The sequence below is a fragment of the Dermacentor variabilis genome, unplaced genomic scaffold (genome assembly GCF_050947875.1).
Source record: "Dermacentor variabilis isolate Ectoservices unplaced genomic scaffold, ASM5094787v1 scaffold_15, whole genome shotgun sequence".
In the NCBI taxonomy this organism is placed as follows: Eukaryota; Metazoa; Arthropoda; class Arachnida; order Ixodida; family Ixodidae; genus Dermacentor; species Dermacentor variabilis.
This window is the reverse complement of record NW_027460313.1, coordinates 8,477,223-8,495,571: the sequence shown is the minus strand read 5'-3', so window position 1 is coordinate 8,495,571 and position 18,349 is coordinate 8,477,223. Positions and strand designations below refer to the sequence as shown.

The 18,349-nt window shown below is 45.1% G+C and overlaps 1 protein-coding gene across 1 annotated transcript; it reads left to right on the top strand.

Moving 5' to 3' along the window:
* The first annotated feature begins 62 nt into the window (after positions 1-62).
* Positions 63-17,180, top strand: LOC142567913 (N-terminal Xaa-Pro-Lys N-methyltransferase 1-B-like). Its single transcript, XM_075678004.1, has 4 exons — positions 63-210; positions 1,806-1,979; positions 16,263-16,452; positions 16,714-17,180. The coding sequence occupies exons 2-4, from the start codon at positions 1,824-1,826 to the stop codon at positions 17,031-17,033; spliced, it is 666 nt and encodes a 221-aa protein (XP_075534119.1). The 5' UTR covers positions 63-210; positions 1,806-1,823; the 3' UTR covers positions 17,034-17,180.
* The last annotated feature ends 1,169 nt before the right edge of the window (positions 17,181-18,349 follow it).

Below are 18,349 nucleotides of genomic sequence, written 5' to 3'. Positions count from 1 at the left end.
AGCAACCAAAGCATCCCACTTAGGTTGCTCACCTACTTCCACGCGCTTTGGCATATCCGCTTCCGTGAAGGCTCGTGGAGTCGGCGTTCGCGCTCTGCCAGCCCTGCGAAAGGCTGTTGCTGCTGTTGTCGCCTGTAGCTTGGGCCGGCGTGCTCGGCTCGTGTTCGTTTCGCCCATTTGCCCAGGGCCAAACTGCTGCCTTAGTTCCAGGTAACAAGTTTGATAGCAACGATATATGTTTCACCGTGTTTTCCCTTTTGTTGTATTCAACGTCCTCTATCATTCAGCTGGTGCCCAGGGTCGATTGTCGTCCATTCATAGGAGACGCGTTCATAACACCTCGTTTATGTAAGGACAGTTCTTGCAGGAATTTGCAAACAATCGTGTTGAGATGCGCACGAATCCATTTTTTATTTCTTTGTCGGTACCGGTTGTTGCTTTGACGCTGCTGATTAATGTGACCGTCAGGCGCGCGCATCGTGCGTACCAGCGTTCATCGGCATTCTCAGCACCTACGGCGCGAAGTTGTGACGGAGACGTCAGCAAATACATGTAAAGTCGTTCGCATTAATTGAACTTACTAGCCCACAAATACAAACGCACTTCACGTGTTCGGTTAAATTAGTACCTTTCGATAATGGTTCGATAACCCTAGGCCAGGGACCTGCAACACGCGGTCCGTATGGCCTTTCGTCCGTGAGCCCGAGACGCCTGTTCTTGGCCGTAGAACCTAGGTGCTATCGAAAGCACATCGCAGCTAGCAAGCATAGTTATCTAACATGTATAGTTATCTAACCGTGTATAAAGGGAAAAAAAGGAAAGGTCTGTTTTATGTCGGATAAATTTGCAGTTGAGTAGCGTTGCATTTTCCTCTGTCAAACGAATTAGTGATCGAAAACGAGAATTGCAGGCATTGTAACCACTTTGTAATCAGCGACCTGCTGGTAGCTTGAGGTCTCTGGAGAGCTTATAAAGCTGAGGATTTGTTCAATGGGACTGTTGCAGCAGAGGGCCGAGATTTCCTGGTGCCAATGACAGCCACACATCTAATGGTCAGACCTTATCGTAGGATCTCCTTGTATACTAAGTGCATTAAAGCGCTACTAGATGGATTAAATGAGTGGGAGCATAAGTATTCATCTGGGTTTAGTTGCTGATGCATCATTTCTTTTGCAGTGTGTGTCCTCCTCGCCATGGCAGTGTTAAGGCTCAAATAGTGCTCCTGCAGTTTTGGAGGGTTCACCATACCGCAGTTCGTAGTCTGAAATCTAGTATCATTTTCAGTACTAGTTCAGTCTGCTCAAGTAACCGGCAGTGTATCTGATGCTGGTGCCACATGACCTCTGTGCGCTTACTGCAGAAGATTATGTAGTTATGCACTCTTTTCATCTGCACTCCTTTGTCACCATAATTCCCAACTGCAGTTGGGAATTATGCTAAAGGTTACTTTGCTAAAAATTAAATGCTACATTATGCTAAAGGCAGAGATGGTGAAAATATCCACAAAATTGAAAAGTTAGCACAGAATTTGCTAAAATAGTGAATGAGTGCTAGTATATTATTAGAAAAGTTTTAGCTTAGTATTACTTATTTACCGCTACTGTCCCTGCCAGATGCAACATTTGTAGTGCAGATTAGCTTATGTGTGTTCATCTGTCACCTAGTAGGGATAGCAGCAGTATAGCAGTAATGGTGTGCCAACACTTTGTGTGGAAGTGCAAGGTGATTTTAATGGCTGGTATGTGAAAGCAGAAAGTATGTGTGTGTGACTGGATGTGCATTTCAAGGAGCTTCCTCCTTTGCAGTGAAAGGTGGCTGTCAGCATGTCATCGGCTCAGCACTCGGACGACTTTTATAACCAGGGCAAGGCCTACTGGGAGACGATTCCGGCCACTGTAGATGGCATGCTGGGCGGGTACTCGGAGATCAGCAGCACAGACATCCACTCGTCAAACCGGCTGCTCAAGCAGTTTCGAGAGGTATGCCTGGCAAGCTGATAAGGCAGCTTGAATAAGTCACCTAGGTAACGCAGAGTGACTTGCTGAAGTAGTTGGTTCTGTTTAAAGGGGCCTTGCATTGCCATTTTGAGTGTTTGCCATACCCGGCAGAGTTAACTGCTGAAATTTGAAATACAATGTGCGAAGAGTGACATCTGCTTTTGCACTTCACTTCCTTAATGATGAGGATTGCTGCAAACCAATAAGGGCAGCATTATGTGTACATGTAGCAAAAGTGTTAATTTCAAAGTGACCATGTTGCCGTATCCAGCAACTTCTTGACAGCTTGATCTTTACTTGGGGGTGGGTGGAGAGGTACAGCCTAACAATTCCAACTTATAGATGGGGAGGAGCTTCCTAGTCCTCACTTGTGTAAGAAAATAAAATGGGCAGTTCTTTTTAATGTGTAGCATTATTTGAATCAATCCCTGTGTTTCTTCTGGCCAGGTAGCTTCTCTCGCAACAACAGTAAAATTGAGTTCTATGGTGGGTTTTGATGCCAAATACCCCAGAGCCTCAGCTCTACCCATTAGGCTACGTATACATGCATACCTCAAGAGAATAACAACTTCACCAGTTCTTTTCTGGTACAAGCTAGTGGTTTGAGATGCGTGGTACATCTGTCACATCGTGTAGCATTAATTTATGCGTGCTGCTTTTCTCCATTGTCCTCCTGCAGCAGCTAGCGCATTGAGGCACTATGTGACATTGCACTTCCTTCGGGATTGGTCCAGATGCTAACCCCAGCAGCTGTTGCATCTACTTCAGTAGCACATAGTGCATGCAAGTGTTCATTCTTTCTATGCTCATGTATGGTGCTTTGTGCTCCAGGTGGCGTTAGTGTCGAATTCCAATGGCAGGGTCGGAGTGGACGACCGACTCTGAGCGAGCACGTCACTATAGTGTTGAGCAACGCTTCCAAATCTGCAATTGGAACACAAGCCCTGCCGCCAAAGCAAGGAGACGCCCTTGTGTACCATGCAACCGGATATTCTCTCTCCACTCGCCTCTACTGCAAAGCCATGTCCGCATCATGTCAGCTTTCTGCTAGCGAAAGGGTGGTTTTGCTTTGTACCGACGTTCAAGTTCGTCAATGTCCTGTAGCTCTCTAGAATCTCGACTCTGTGCACATCGGTGCCGTCCGTGCGACCACCATATGTGTCTCATTAGCTTTGTCTCCCATTCACCTCTGGGCATATCAGTTTGCCTGTCTGCTTGTGCATTTCATAAGGCTTTTTGAACTTTCTAGTTTCAGTTGTCCCTCTGCGTATTATCTTCGAGAGGGTCTCCATTTCTTCACAGATGCCGACAGCTGCATGTGCAAAGCCGCAATGCGGAAGTCAGCAATTTGTAAAACTTTTTTTATTTCTTGTATACTTTTTTTGTATGTTTGCTTCTGCCTTGCCTTTTAGGTAAATCTTGCAATTGCTGGTCGGCACTTGTGTTGTCGCCTCTCTCTACGTCCCCGTAGTGTCATACATGCTACGTAATGCATCATGGAGGAGCCACCGCTGGCAGACGGAAATAGCAGACGATACTTGTACACACTTCTACTGGCCCACAAGGGATGCTGGGTAGCTCTACAGGGTCCTGCATATTTCGTTGTACCTGTTCAAAAAAAGAATTTTACGCTCACCGCTGCACTGTTCTTGCTCAAATTTTGCTGAAAGATCACATTTTGGAATCTACTTCGTTTCTATGATACTTATCACAGTTAATTTCCTGGTTTTTAAGAAAAAAGTGTGAATTTGCCTTCACTTATGGGGATGCGAGCAACTGCAGTGACTCGCTAGCATAAGCTCTCTGATCATCCTCCCTGACCGGCAGTGGCAGCAAGCAGCCAGTCAGGGAGGTTTGCCACGTTTTGCCCACTCCTGGAACACACGGCAAGCTTCCCTGACCAGCTGCTTTCTGCAGCTGCTGGCAGGCAGTGACACAAGTTTATGCTAGCACTGTCGCTGCGGCAGCTCGCATCCCCATAAGTTAAGACAAATTCACACTTTTTTCTTAAAAACCAGGCAACTGTGGTAAGTGTTATACTAAACGATGTAGACTCCAAAATGCAATCTTTAAGCAAAATTTAAGCAAGAACAGTGCAGCGGTGAGTGCAAAACCTTTTTTCAAACGGGCGCAGCCAAATATGCAGGACCCTGTATATCCGGTTGCATGGTGCACACGAGCACCTCCTTGCTCTGGTGGTAGTGTAGTGGCTCGTGTTCCAGTATGAATTTGGAGGCATCGCTCAACACCATAGTGATGGGCTTGTTTAGAAGTCTGTTGTCCACTCGGACTATGCCATTGGAGTTCGACATTACTGCCACCTGGAGCACAAAGCACCATATACAGTAATGCCACATTATAACATAGTCAGCGGGACAGCGAAATAATAAGTGGTAATTTGATATAAGCGACCGCTCGAGAAAAGCTAAACCAGTCGAAGGAAGTCAAAATACAATGTATTCAGTGAAGCAAAACTTTATTCAGGTGCAAAAAAGGCCGTGAGCTTTGGCTGTTTCAAATTCTTACCAGGCACGAACAACCCCTGCTATAATTTGACCAAGCATTGCACGAGGCCGTGATCGCCGCTCATGCATTCACTATTTCGCAGCAGGCATAGGTACTCCTACGTCTGCACCATAGTTGGCACTTCATGTGGCTCTTCGCCTGTCGGCTCTTCGACCTCGTTGGGGCCAACAACTTTTAGTGTCAATTAGTTTCTCTGCATCCGTCGCTGGCGCGACCACGGGAGCAGCAGCGTCAGCCAACACGAATGTCTTAGTCGCCTTCTACCTCTTGGCCAGCAATTTTGTGAACCGCCTCATACAGACCGGTGCAAGTCCGGTCATTGTCAGGCTGGTCATCGTCAGGGTTGCTGACAACGGCACGGGAAAAACCAGCATGCACAAAGCAGTTGGCGACCTTCGAAGGTGCAAGTTCTTTCCATGAAAAGTTTAGCAAATGGATCACACCAAGCAAATCAGTGTTGTACCTCTTGCTGGCACCATACACTGTGAGCATGCACTGCAAAAGAGCCTTGCGGTACAGCTTCCAGGTGGTCTCAATGATGCCCTGATCCATCGGTTGCAGTACCGCGGTTGTTTGCAGGCAAAAATTGCACAGCGATCGCCTTATGCTTGTCAATCTTCTGTGGCTCGGACAATTGTCAATTATGAAAAGCACTTCACAGTTCTTTGCGCTGAACCACCTATCAAGAAGGTGTGCATAGTCTTAAAAAATAGCAGCAGTCATCCATGCTGGCTTGTTACTTCTGTAGATGCATTCCTTGGGAATAGTTGCATTTCAGAAGCACCGCAGCTTCTCTGCCTTCCCCAGTATCAACAAAGCAAGCTTGTCCTCGCCTGTTGCATTGGCACCAAACAGCACCGTGACCCGCTCCTTGCTTTGTTTTCCTCCGGATGAGGATCCGCCAGCAATAGTGAATGTGCGATTCGGTAGCATCTTGTGGAAAAATGCAGCCTCATCTAGGTTGTAGATGTCTTTGTCTTCATACTTTTGAAGTAGAGCTTGGAGCTGATGTTGGCAACATACATCTACAGTGTCACGGTTACGCTCTCACCAACGATTGACTACGAGGTCACACCGTGTCGTTTCTTGAACTGCTCAAGCTAGCCATTGCTGAACTTGAAATCTTTATGGCCCATTTGGAGGGCGAGAGCTTCGGCTTTTGCAGCAAGTGCAGGTCCATGTACAGGGAGATTTGCACTCCTGGTGTTCTTCAGCCACTGTAAAAGTGCACCTTCCATTTCGGAGTGTTTCGAATCGCAATTCCTCTTTCTCTTCGCCGGGAAGCTCTTTTGAAAGCCATCCATCACAGCTTCCTTGTTTTTAAGTACAGTTGATAAAGTAGACGGCGGTATGCCAAATTCCTTCGCGATGTCAGTTTACTGCCGGCCGCCTTTTTACACTTCTTTTATCAGCAGAACTTTCTGCTCCAAAGTCGGACGCTTTTGCCTGGCGGCTGACTGAGCCATTTATCACTGTGACTACAAAAGCACATGCGAGGCATGCCTAACGAAGCACTCCAATTAGCACACAATCATGGCCTGCAGCACGGATCCAAAAGCACGCTCCGTCGCAGCCAGATTGACTGAATGTGGCGGGCGATGCACAAGGCAAAAGCTTTAAAATGTCGTCAGGGCATCTCTCTTTCCTCGTCAGTGCGCCCTGGTGATGGCAACAGTTGCCATGGCGGGCTTTAGTCATTGTGGACGCGCTGTGCTTTCTGCGCTTTCCAATGACGCCTAGTATTTTCGCGTAGCCTGAAGCGTTATGTGACGGAAACCAAAACAGTGTGAGCAAAAAAACAATGTTTTTGCTCAATGTTTTTGCCGAACAGCAACATCTAATGGTTTTCTAAGCTACAGTGCACTTATCACCTATGCGAAGATGTCTTGTGTTCTAATGAACAGTTCATGAGCTATCATTACTTCACATTGGCAATTTGTGGCTACACTTGGTCACACATTGCCGAAAAAGGGGCAAAACGTATTCAAGCTGCTACTCTGAAAATTTCAGTAGGCAAGCAGCAAGCCCTTCTCTCCAATTCTATGAAGAGACAATTATCTTATGTTTATTAAGGAATCTACAAGAGAGCAGTGAATTTAACTAATTTTTCTGCTGGCCTAGTCCATGCAAATTGACATTCTTTTTCATGTACCTTCTAATTCAGAACGAGTATTGCACATTAGTAGAGCAAGAGTGTCTTGTAATTACTAGTTTTACTAAGCAGTGCTTGAAACAAAAGATTTATAATAATAAATATTAGGCATATTTTGCTAGTGGTGCCATCTGTGCAAAAAAATATCAAGCCGTTTCACGTCAGTTCCAACATATGTCAAATGTGGCTGCACTAAACATTACACAGCGGGCAAAACGTAGTTGGATTCTTTCTCTAGATTTGAGTGTTTGGCTCAGTCTACTTGCCGTGCCACCTCCACATTCCTTCAAGTGCATGTGCCGGCAACCAGGCCTTCAATGTAATCTAAAGGCAGCTTACTCCATTGTGGCTGCTGGGAGAAAATAAATGAAAGAAAGAAAGTGCCGTGCACAGTACATCATGACTGCAGGCCAGCAGGTTAGGCCATTGTGCCTAGGAGAATTGCAGATTAAATAAGATTCCAGAAATTTCCTGGGTGCTCACTTTTGTTCACAGGTGACTCTGGAAGCGTTCTTGAAGTGCACACAGAACTTTCTCTCGCCTCCTTCTAGTTCCCAGGCTCGTACGACGATGTCTGGAAACTTGCTTCCCCGACGCAGTGAGGTGCAACGGGTTTGGCACAGTACTGTGCTTGCCCTATTCTACGGGACTCTGGTTGAACGATAGGATTAGCAGCGAACAATGAGCGAGCCTTTATTTCCCCGGCTACAGTGAAAAGTGCGGATGGCTACGTGACCTGTAGCATTCCAAGCCGTGCGCAACAAACCGAATTTCACATACATTCTGACGACCAGCGAAGTTTTGAAACGTGATTTCCAGTAGGTGGTCTTCTCGTACAAAGATATATTCACCTTCATAATCATCGCACTTCCATAATGCTTGCACCCCCACATTGCCCACTTTATTTTTCGACTAGTCATCGTACCCTCGAAAATGACATCAGTGATTGCCGTCTGCTGTAGCGGTGCATTGCAGCTGATCGAGCAGAGTTTTCTGCCATTTCTTCTTGCAAAGCTTTTTCATCATTGCATGCACAACAGCGCACGTGCACTAGAAAGTCTCCGAATTCCGCAGTAAAAGAAAAGAAAAATCCCAGACATCGTGAAAAAGGCAGTCAATATGTGCACAATTTACGTTATGTAGACTGATGGCGTTTAGCAAATAATCAATTTATGCAGTTCTTGCTTGTGTAGAGCCTGTTATCTTATTTCAAAGGCCAGTGTCAGTGACGTCTATGTGACGCCAAAGGCCAGTGGCCAGTGACGCCTATGTCATGCGGAGATAAAGACACTGTCCTTCGCGAAAGCAACGAAAACGGCTATCGGCGAAACTTGGAAAACATCTGAGGGCTGTGCGCGAGTGCTTGCGATGGTCATCATGATCGTAACGCTTGCTCAATGAGTGCTAGCAGTGGTGAGCGCGTTATGTAAATTTGCTAAAGCAAACATTCTGTGCTACTGCTTCATTTACCATTTCACTGTATCCCGACTCTATGACGAGATCTGCAATACCATGTGGGTGGGCCGAGCAGGCTCTCAAGCGGGTGCGCCAACGCACCCGCGACAGCTCGTCATGTGTGTTGGAAGTGTGCGGGATGTCTATCCCAATAAAAGAGCATAACCACGTGTACTATGCTGTCTATATTGTAGGGGTGTGCAAATAGTAACTTTTGACACCGAATTGCATACTGCCAAATTCAAATCAACTAATGATTATTCGATTCAACAACCGAATCTATTAGGACATTATTATATACATTATTCAAACTTTGCACACGCCTGCCAGTACAGTTAAACCTCAATATAACAAAATTCTCAATATAACAAAGTATAACTTGTTGTAACATCTTGTCCATAGAACACTATGTATTTAGAACCTCAGCATAGCAAAGTGCTTGTATGCGATTTCAATATAACGAAATTTCACTGCCGCCGCAAAGGAATGTCGAGACAATAAATGTAAACTTCCGCGCATGCATATGGTGAAATGATTGAATTACAATTAGCAGCTTGCGTGCGCACCTCTCATATCGCGCGACAAGAGCGACCGCCGAAGTGGAGCCGCATCATGTTCCGTATAAAGTCCAAGTGTAATAAGATTGTATTGAGCCCCGCGCGCTGTGCACTTTATGGTGCAAGTGAAAGTGTGCGAGGGTGAGACAAGAAAAATGGTGGCTTCACGAGTGCCACCTTGCCGCACGAGCAAAGGCAAACGATGGAGAGCAGCGAGCTCGCGGTAGCGCGATCAACCGTGCGCGAGGATGGGGGGAGTTAACTTCGCGGGTGTCTTGATTTCTGGTGCATCTCAGCCGTGGCTGCGTGTGGCTGTAAGCGCGGCGGAGCGCATATACAGCTGTGCACCCTGCTTCCGAGATAATCTGCCACACGGGCAAAGAGCGGGCGTGCCGTGAAGGCGTGGCACCATGTAAGCTGTCTTACCACATGTTTAGTAATGGAAATTGCATAATTTTTATTTTATTTATTTATTTATTTACAGCATACTGCAGGCCGTGTGGCCCAAACAGGAGGGGCATGGTAACAAATAAAAGTACATGTATAAAAGGCAGAATTGCAAAAATATGAAATTCAAGAAATGAAACAATATAACACGAAACAGCAATGTTAGTTAAGAAATACTAATAATATGAGTTTGAATTGATTCAGGTGAGTTCAGATGATGGAAAGGGATGAGGTTCCATTCTTCTATGGTTCGAGGAAAGAATGAAAATTTAAAGAGGTTTGTCCTGGCAACGTAAGGGGAGAGAGCGAGGGGGTGGGAATGACGGGTTTTCCTGGATGCGGAAAGTGTTATGTATGAACTAGGATCTAAAGAAAATTTACGATTTATCAAGGAGTAGAGGAACTGCAGGCGTATTATTTTTCTCCTCGTTTGAAGGGTGTGAAAGCCATTTGTCCGCAGTAATTCAGAAACAGACTCTTCGCGGCCGTGTTTGGAAAAAATAAAACGTATGGCTCTTCTCTGTATCCTTTCAAGGGCGTAAATGTTGATTTTGGTAAACGGGTCCCAAATAACGCACGAGTATTCCAATTTGGGTCGAATAAATGTGGTGTAGGCTAAGGATTTTACTTCATGGGATGCATGTTTAAGCTTATGGCGAAGTAGACATAGCTTTCTGAAAGCAGCGGAGGCGGTAGCAGCAATGTGGCTATTCCAATTTAGGTTGTTAGTAATTGTAATTCCAAGATACTTGTACTCGCTCACTTCGGCCAAGGGATCTTGGCCAATAGAATAAGAAAATTTTAGGGGTAGTTTTTTGTTTGTTATACGTAGAAGCACAGATTTATCTGAGTTAAGTTTCATTCCCCACTTGTTGCTCCACTCAAGAATGTTTTAAGGCTAAATGAAGAGATAGTTGATCATGAACTGTATTAATATCGTTAAAAATGATGCAGTCGTCTGCGAACAGACGAATATTGACAGGGGCCTCTATTACATCAACTATGTCGTTACAATAAATAAGAAATAGTAGCGGGCCAAGGACGCTGCCTTGAGGCACGCCAGAGGTTACCGAAAGAGAATCGGACTGCTGCCCATCAATCACTACGTACTGTTTGCGACGCGTCAAGTAAGCTGAAACCCAGGACAGGATAAAGGCAGGAAGACCAAGGAATTCTAATTTATAAATTAATTTGTCGTGAGGAACTACATCAAATGCTTTTTGAAAATACAAAAATATCACATCCACTTGGCCAGCCTTGTCAAGGACAGAAGCAAACGAGTGAATGACTGTGCTTAATTGGGTGACTGTCGAGAGCCCCTTCCTGAAGCCATGTTGGAAAGGAGATAAAATTTTACGCTTGTTTAAGAAATCATTAATGTAGTCAGCAACAATGTGTTCAATTAATTTACAAGAAGAGGATAATATGGAAATCGGACGGTAATTTATAACTGAGCTTGGGTCACCTTTTTTTAATATAGGGACAACACGTGCTACTTTCCAATCGAGCGGAAGTACCGCGGAATGTAGAGAGGCCTGAAAGATTACTACAAGGAATTTACTTAAATGTTCCGCATAACGTCGAAGGAAGGTGTTGGGAATGCCGTCTGGACCAACAGATGATTTTACTTTTAACCGGAGGAGCATGTTAAGTACACCTTCATGAGAAATGTTAATGTCAGAAGAGCAGGATGGTGAAGTTTGGAAAGAGGGTTCAGTTGGTGGTGAGAAGACACTGTGGAAGTGGTCATTTAAAAGGTTAGCAACAGCCTTGGGATCAGTTATTGGAATGTTATCATGGATAATGTTCGTTATGGATTTATTCCGTTCCTTAATAAAGTTCCAGAACTTCTGGGGATCGTCCTTAATAAAATTTGGTAAAGTGTTGCTGAAATAAAAATTTTTTGCTTCTGCAATGGCCTCTGAAAGGGCATTCTTGAGTTTCAATGACCCGTTGGAGCGAGAGGCAGACGAAGCATTTGCTCCCAGCTGCCGGTGCTTTTCCTGGTAGCATTGTCCCAGTACGGGCGACATTATCGGCCATGGAGGCAGAGTGCATGCAAAAGCGTGGCTGGCTTCGCTTAATCCGTACCGCTGATGTGAAGATATCGTCGATGTGGCATGAAACCGTGTCATTTGTGGCCGACTTCTAAATTTATCAAAATGAATTGTTTGCTCATTTAAACTTGATTTTCTCAATTGCCCGATAATTAAGAAAATTGCGCGGGCCCTTTCCATGTAAGAAACATCAATCGGCGACTGTACGTATTTGCGTAAAAAGTGTAATTTCAATACAAAGTTTTGATATAATGAAGCAAATTGCTGCTTTTACAGACTTCGTTATATGGAGGTTTATTTCTGGAAGACTTATCTCCGCAGTACATCTACAACCTTCGAACTTATAGCTGCTGTCCCGTGACAGAGTTCTACGACTGCAGTATATTTGTGTAAACAACCAAATAAGTGTACATCAGCAATTGACAGATGGCAAGCATTGAAACAAACCCGTGTAATAAACATTTTTTATATAAGCACATATGCATACTGTCACGTGCGTTTATTTCGGCTTGAGCGTCGCGAGCGGCGTCGCTTGGCGCGTTTCAATCACGGTCGTGGCTCAAACATGCCACAACGAAAGGTATAAATAGGGGACCACCGCTTGCGCTGCAAACGGGGAGCAAACGGGGAGGGAAGCATGCTCTCAGTGATAAGTTGCTTAAGCAGTGGGAGCACATGAAACGTGGATGATTTCTGAGTAATGTCATAATTGCTGGACACATATTTATAATAGTGGCTGGCCGGGCTTGTTGGTACGAACACATTCTTTTGCAAACATGCGAATAACGGGACACAGAAAGAAACACACGACACAGGCGCTGACTTCCAACGTGTAGGTTTATATGCGAGCACAGAATATATAGGCAGGGAAGTAGTAGTAAAAACACAAATGGCATGGAAACACGAAAAGAGTGTCTTGAGATTACATGTTGGCGGAGATCGGTTAAATTTGAAGATGCGCGATTTTCTTGTCTAATAACTGGATGGATGGTGAACTGATGCATGAACTATTTGAGAAAGGTCACTGTCATCCAAAAGCACGCTGACCAGCGCACGCGTGAAATTATCGAAGCATTTGCCATCACCCAACGTGGTCCTTCATGCATCAGTTCACCATCCATCCAGTTATTAGACAAGAAAATCGCTTATCTTCAAGTTTAACCGATCTCCGCCAACATATAATCTCAAGTCATTCGTTTCGTGTTTCCATGCTATTTGTTTTTACTACTACTTCCCTGCCTATATATTCTGCGCTCAAGCAATGAACTTACTTGTTGAAAGTCAGCGCCTGTGTCATGTGCCTCTTTCTGTGTACCGTTATTCGCGCTGTTTGCTAAAGAACATATCTGTAGTTTAGGTGCACGTTAAAGAACCCCAGGTGGTCAGAATTTCTGGAGTCCCCCACTACGGCGTGCCCCATAATCAGAAAGTGGTTTTGGCACGTAAAACCCCATAATTTTTTTTACATATTTGTACTAAGTGGTACGCAAGCAGGTGTATTATACGGGCATTGATATGAACATTCGCATGAAAGAATGCAACCACAAGTTGAGTCTTTATCTGTACTATATCATATAAATAGTATCCTTCTCAAGTTTTATAACAGTCCATCCCACACCAGCAGTGATCTAAAAGCCTACACACACATGGACGAAGGAATCAGAAATAATTCCTCGCCATTGCTGCATGAGGCAATCCCAGTTTTATCACATGATTTCATGCCCGGGAATGCTGCCTTGTGCGCTTCGTTCGTGGGCCATACAGACCGAAAAACCTCAGCTGTTTATCACATCTGTATTCTGGCGTCTGAGCACTGCAAATACTGGTGACAAGCATTGCAAGGGCTTTGTCCGCATGCTTCAACACACCGACAAGTGCCAAAATATCATTCAGCCGGCTCATGGGACAATAGGAAACACGATCTCTTTCGAAAGTAGGAGAAGGCAACCTCCCACACACATGAGAAGGGAAGCAAGCCATCAAAAGAGAGTACAGGCACTTTTCGGCTGCGTCCACTTGCCTCTACCTTTGTGTGAATAGTGTCTGCTCATCTCAGCTTTAGATGCACTTTTGGTGATGAATTGTTGTTAGCATGGGGGATGGAGACATCCCTTGCCTCTGTTACCGTAACTGTATCGCGCAAGGTAACCATTTGGACTATTTCACGGCAGGCAGAGCTATCATCAGTTGGCATTCCTGGAGGTGGTCTCCCTATTAGCTCGGATCAATGTTGCTTAGCTTCGGCGATTGCAGGAACCGGCACACTTGCACCAAAACATGGCCGATGGCCTGTGGACATTTGTTCGCCACCCTAATCCCCATTCATGTTCATGCGATTTGCAAACAGCGGCGAAAAAAATTTAAAAAATACCGAAAAATACCTCTTACATAAACATATGTTTTGGGATGCATGAGTGCTTTGGCTGGCTACACACAAAGCCTTTTTGTCATGGATGTATGTAAAAAGCACCCTTTTTGGCGCACTGCAAGGCATGCGAAAGGGGCTCTGTGTATTGTTAGCACTGAAGTAATGGAAACGGGCGTCAGGTCGCGTGGCACATGTGGTCGAAACATAACTGGTGTCAGTGGTGCACACATCTCTAATTGTCCAGGGTAACTTAAAAAGCACTACGACTTCCTCGAGCAGTCGGGCCTCGCCACCCCGTTGTTCCACGCGACCAAACTTTATTGAGAAAGGCACTCCACATACAGTTTTTTTTTTCTTTTTACTCAGTAAATTTAGTTGTACTTAGTTGTAAATATTTTGTTTTTACTTTAATCTAACTTTTACCCCTACTCTTTTACCGCCACCCCTCCTCCACTGCTGACCGCTGTTCAGGTGTCGGCAGACTGCGCTCGACAGTTACTGCAGTCAGTAGCAATTTCCTTCCCTTTCGATTATTTACCTATCTATCTGTTTATAGGCACAAAGCTATATTTACCATTTCAAGCCACGAGCCTTCATTTAGCGGACCTGTACTGTGCAGAATGCTAAAAAAAGAAAACAAAAAGTTGAAACTAGGAAGAAAAACAAACAAAACTGTTTGACGATCAACGTCACTTAAGGTTCCATCCATTTCAGTCTGTCTGTTCCGTCTCAGTCTGTTCAGTTTCAATCTCGGTTCCACCGAGGTAGTGAGCACTGCAGTCTGCAGGCCATCTACCAAGACACGTTTTCGAAGTAGTGGCCCGCATCCACGACAGCGGCAGTAACAAACCACTTACCATGCCTATAGCCACCATCAGCAGCACTGACCATTTTACATAGAGAAAGCTTCGACCGAGCCATTGTTGAAAGTATTAGCGGGATGAAGGCCACCACGCGCAGCAGCAAAACAACAGTGCTGCCAGGCATAACTCATCCTGAAAGGAAGGGCGGATGGGGTATTTTCCTCAGGGACGGACCGAAGCATGCTCCAACAGCTAAGAGCAGATTTTTTTTTTCACCTTTTGCCTTAACATGACTGAGTGGCGTCGCCTGGTGGGAGAATCTGAACTACACGCAAATGGCAGCCGTGATACCTTCATTTTAATGTTTCTGAAGACGTGCCATGGCACCATCTCTCTGTACCTTGAGGAAGTTGCAAAGGAGCACAACTCCTTGGTTGCTCACTGGTCGGTCATGACGCACCAGAGGAATATAGAAAACATAGGAAAACGGCGAATATCATGCTGGTGTGTCATCACCTACAGAATTTGAGACTTCTAAAAGTGCTGCCGCAGTGAACGTCTTAAAGATCCATGTGAGGCAGTCTGACTACAGTCGACTCTCATTACAATGGACCCTGATAATCCAACAAAAAATGTCCGTTTTATCTGAAGTCCATAATATCCGAAGCACCTCACTTCCGAAACTTTAGTTGCGATGTGTAACAACGTTATTGTAAAGAGTAAGTGACGAACGTCCAAAGTAAAGAAAGAAAAAAAAAAAGAAGAGAACGAAGTCCTCCAGTTTTGTCATCAAAACATTTGCTGCTGCTCATGATTGACATTTTTGTGGATGCCAATGTTGAGCAGGAACATAAACAGATGTAAATTGAGAGGCACAGACTAAGATATAGATGTGTCTCGTTTTTGTACATGTTTTTGTTAGGTCAACAATATTGTTGAGCTACCAGTTAAAGGGTTAACAGTAGCAACCGAAGCAGAACCCTCCCTCTGCCTCGTCACCCCACCATGCCTTGTACGTGAAAGACACCGCGCTTCATACCTGCTTTCCTCCCTCCCTTGCGCGCACGATATTCAGCCTCCCAAGTCAATTGCCAGCCCGTGGTGACACTGCAAAAGTTTGTTTTATATGCCCGATTTTGACAAAAATTGCCGCTAATTTCGTGTGCTGTAGCTGATATTCCTTAGTAGTGCAGTCCGTTAAAAGCGAACTTCGTTGCATTAATAAAATATGTAGAGCCAACTAAGGTAGAAATATATCTTAAAAGCACTTCTTGTTGGGCTAGTTGGTAGCAGTTCATTATAAAATATAAGATAAGGTAGAAATATTGTCCGTTATATCCAAAAGTCTGTTGTACGTGGGTCCGTTGTAACAAGCGTAGACTGTATTTATGTGTTAGGTGATGCAGAATGTGGACGCATATCTTGGGAACATTAACCTTTGACTGGTTTATCACGTGCATTATTGATTGGATGCTTAATGACTAAATGATAGACGCTTTTCACTTGTGGTTATAGTACCAATAGAATCCTGGTCAGTGTTTTGGTTAGTATTTGTGATGTTATGCCAAGATATTTGAGCTTATGTTGAATATCCTGACATTCTGATGCTGCTGAATGCTTTGAAAATTGCCAGTCTCGCTAATGCAGGCCCTGTCACAATTCTTGCACAATTACCTGTGGACACTAAAAAAGTTTTCCATGGGTTTTCTTCAAACGTGTATTCATTTCTCTTTTTTTTTTCATTTTTTTTTTTTCATTTCCATCTTCTGATGACGCCACTGTGGGTTTGTTTTCTGTGAGGTAAACATGGTTTGTAGCTAGGACAGCGAGTCAGTTGTATGTACCTGTGAAAGAGGTGGCTTGTTCTGTGTGTGAACCGATACCCTGTCCCCTTCTTCAGAACAAGGCAGCTCCACTGGGCAGGCATCGTGCACTGGACTGCGGTGCTGGCATAGGCCGCATCACCAAGCACTTGCTGCTGCCACTGTTCGACACCGTTGACATGGTGGAACAGAACCAGGCCTTTTTGGACCAAGCACGAGCTTACATCGGCCCTGAATCGGAGCGTGTTGAAAACCTTTTCTGCGAAGGTGAATGCAAGCTGTATGCTGATAAGTTATTTTAAAAATATGCACAAACGAATATGCATTTCTCCGCTTTTACACGCACATGTGTGCCAAAGATGATTCAACCGAATAAATGAGGCAGAGCACTGTGTCTCGCATTTAGTCTTGACTAATCGTTTGTGTCATCTTTGTGCTGGAAAAAACGTGGTATGTTAAACCAGCTGTCCATTCTTTTGTGTTTCACTTGGTAAAATTCTTTGTTTTTGTGTCACCACACATTTACAGGTCTGCAGGATTTTGCCCCCAAGGAAGGTTACTATGATGTAATCTGGTGCCAGTGGGTGACTGGACATCTGACGGATGCTGACCTGGTGTCGTTTGTGCAGCGATGCCTCAGGGGCTTGCGTGAAAACGGCATTTTTGTTATCAAAGACAACATCACCCAAGACAGCATCGATGTTGACAACCGCGATGGAAGCATCACACGTCCCCGCCAGCTCATCCTGCAGCTCTTTGAAAAAGCTGGCGCCCAAGTGCTTGCTGACCGCAAGCAGTATCGTTTTCCCAAGGGCTTGTATGAAGTCAGGACGTTTGCCATGAGGTGATAGCACTGCACACTTGTCCAGTCACGCCGTAGTGTCATTCTCTGCTGGTTATTTCATTTCTTCACGCGAGTTGCGCAAAATTAGGGGAATGATGCTGGCTGTGATCATTACTGCTGGTCACCTAAAATACAACAGGTGGCTGACAGATTGGATAATTGTGAAATACCTGTGACTCAATGTGTGATACAAAGTGTGCATTTTGCATGCTCTCCCCATTGTTCCTCTGTCACCCGTTTCTGTCCTTGTCTTTTATTGTTACAGTTGAAATTGTTTTTCCTGGTTCATGGGGAAGCTTCTGGTAGACAGATTGCCAGTGAGTTTATGTCTACACCACCTGCACTAGTTCATGGAAGTGCTCTGCTCGAGGGCCATTGGCAGTGCAGTACTTCTCATAGTGCCGAAGTTGGGAAGCTTAGGGGTCTGTCAGTCCTTGAGAGGGAGCCCATAGGGAAATAGTGAGCACTGGTGCCCTTTTGCTGCGGCAGGTGTTTGCAATGACCGAGACAGTTATGGTGTCCATAGCAGGCGCTCTCCACCCCTGCTCCATTCTTGCCATAACCCTTAGTAAGCACTAAATCATGCTGTGCTCAAGTTCATGAAGTTCAGTGTGAGTTTGCAACATGCATAGGCAGTGTGGCACTTCTGCATGCCACATGAGGTGATGGAACAAGTGAGTACTTAAAAGGACAATAAGGAGGATTACTAGATCGCTTGATTAGTACGGAAGAAGATAAAGGCCAAATGTCTGTTTTTTAATTTTACGCCACACGCCGGAACCTCGCTAGAACCTCGTTCATACATTTTGGAAAAAACCAGGAGAGAAAACATGCGATCCAAACTAAAAATTTGAGAGACTCAACTATTGTTGACATCTACGTAAAGCGAAGCGTCGCGTGGATCTTTGTGGCACGAGACAGACGCCGACATGCGTTGAGGTGGTGGTGCTCCGGCAGCCTGAGACGCATTTTATTGTTTTCCTATTGCGTGATGTTTTAAGAGGGCGACGGGAAACCGAAACGAAATCGAGCTGGTGGGCGATGCTGGATGCCGCCGAAGCGAAACGTGATGGCCACATTGCGCCGCCTGCTGCAGGGAACAGCGGTGCATTTGGATTATCGCCTACTACGCTACCAATGTCACTGCGCACCACGTGGTGTAAACAGGTAGATGAAGGTGCTTATTGCAATAGGTTTGGCAGTGATAGCTACGAATGCGGTGTGCGCGCCGGCATTTTCAAAAGGGATGGGCGGCCGAGTATTGCGGTGAAGCTGCCACGGCATGCTGCTACATACTGTGCTTGATCGTGCGCACTTTGC

What these genes read in the sequence shown, in the direction of transcription:
- LOC142567913 (XM_075678004.1), top strand. Translation starts at nt 1,824, where the DNA reads ATGTCATCGGCTCAGCACTCGGACGACTTTTATAACCAGGGCAAGGCC. An exon ending in TGCTCAAGCAGTTTCGAGAG is followed by an intron (nt 1,980 to 16,262) that starts GTATGCCTGGCA and finishes CCCCTTCTTCAG; the next exon opens with AACAAGGCAGCTCCACTGGG. An exon ending in TGAAAACCTTTTCTGCGAAG is followed by an intron (nt 16,453 to 16,713) that starts GTGAATGCAAGC and finishes ACACATTTACAG; the next exon opens with GTCTGCAGGATTTTGCCCCC.